At 58.7% G+C, this 1,172-nt stretch overlaps 1 protein-coding gene across 1 annotated transcript in view; it reads left to right on the forward strand.

Annotated features, from left to right (window-relative positions):
* Positions 1 to 965, forward strand: part of AIFM3 (apoptosis-inducing factor, mitochondrion-associated, 3) — a 26,880-nt gene extending 25,915 nt beyond the window's left edge. Inside the window, 2 exon segments of the mRNA XM_010016459.1 lie at positions 516 to 536; positions 926 to 965. Of these exon segments, the coding sequence (XP_010014761.1) occupies positions 516 to 536; positions 926 to 965 (61 nt within the window).
* Positions 966 to 1,172: the final 207 nt, after the last annotated feature.

Consider the following 1,172-nt stretch of genomic DNA (forward strand, 5'->3'; position numbering starts at 1 on the left):
ACCAGCTACTAAGAAGGAGAAAAAATGACTGCTGGAGCTGAACCCAGGACAGCACCTGAGGCAGGACCCCAACCAGCACTGGGCAGCTCTTCCCACTGCTCCCCACTCTGTAACCTTCTTGCATCTCCTTTCCTGCCCCGCTCACTCCATCTGCCCATTTTGCCCCCCCCACCCTCCAGCTGCCTCCAGCTCTCGCATCCGGCACACAGGGGATTTGTCTTGAACACCAGGATCCAAATCCTTGCACTGACCCTATGGGACAGTGGTGCTCAGTGCACCCACCAGTGCACACCTGGAACCATGCTGAGGGTCCACCCAGCCACCAGTGACCGGACAGTGTCGTGCCCAACACCCCCAGTGCATCGGGAAGTGGTTGCTGGCTGAGAGGGAGGGAGGTGGCATGTCACAGGCAGCCCGGCTGGCCCTTGCAGTGGGGCTCAGCAAGCCTGGAGGAGGCCAGATCACCTAAACCTGAATGTCTTCTCTCTGTCTCCTGCTGCTTTCGCTCCTCTCAGGCTGTTTGTCCGTCATGGCAAGTACGTTTGGTTTGGGGTCTTGGGTGTGCTGGGGGTGGGGCTGGGGGTTGCTGGAGCCGGTGGGGATGGCTGACACATCCCCTTTGCAGCTGCCTTTTGGCTGGGATGCTGCTCCCGTGGCTTCTGCAGGAATTCCCAGCTGAATGCAGAAAGGGCTTGGTTTTGGTGAAAAAAAAGCCCAAATACCACTGTTTGAGCGCTGAGCTGGAATTGAGGATCTGTGCATGAGGATTTGGGTAGTTGTAGCGACATATGAGTGAGGGCGAAGGAAGGGGCACAGCTGATGGGGACTGGTGTGCAGCGCCAAGGGCAGTGCCAGGCACATTGGGACCAGTCTTGCACGTGCTGGGAAGCATCTTACAGCGCTGCTGGTTTGTTCTCTCTTTTAGAACTGGAGACATGTCCTGGCTAACAGGGAAGGGCTTCTAACGCCACTGGTGGCTCTGCCCTCCTGGTGCTGCGCTTGCCGTGGGGAGATGGGCTGGCAGCTCCACAGACCAGTGGGAACATTGCGGCTGAGTCACTTCCTTTTCGGAGCCGGATGAGCCTGGCCCCGGTCACTGCACACTCATCATCCCTCTGCACTGCTGCCTCCCGGGCTGGGGCTCTGCTGTTGCAGTTCCCATTGGATGCTGG

This window comes from Nestor notabilis, unplaced genomic scaffold (assembly GCF_000696875.1).
Source record: "Nestor notabilis isolate BGI_N333 unplaced genomic scaffold, ASM69687v1 scaffold14556, whole genome shotgun sequence".
NCBI lineage: Eukaryota > Metazoa > Chordata > Aves > Psittaciformes > Psittacidae > Nestor > Nestor notabilis.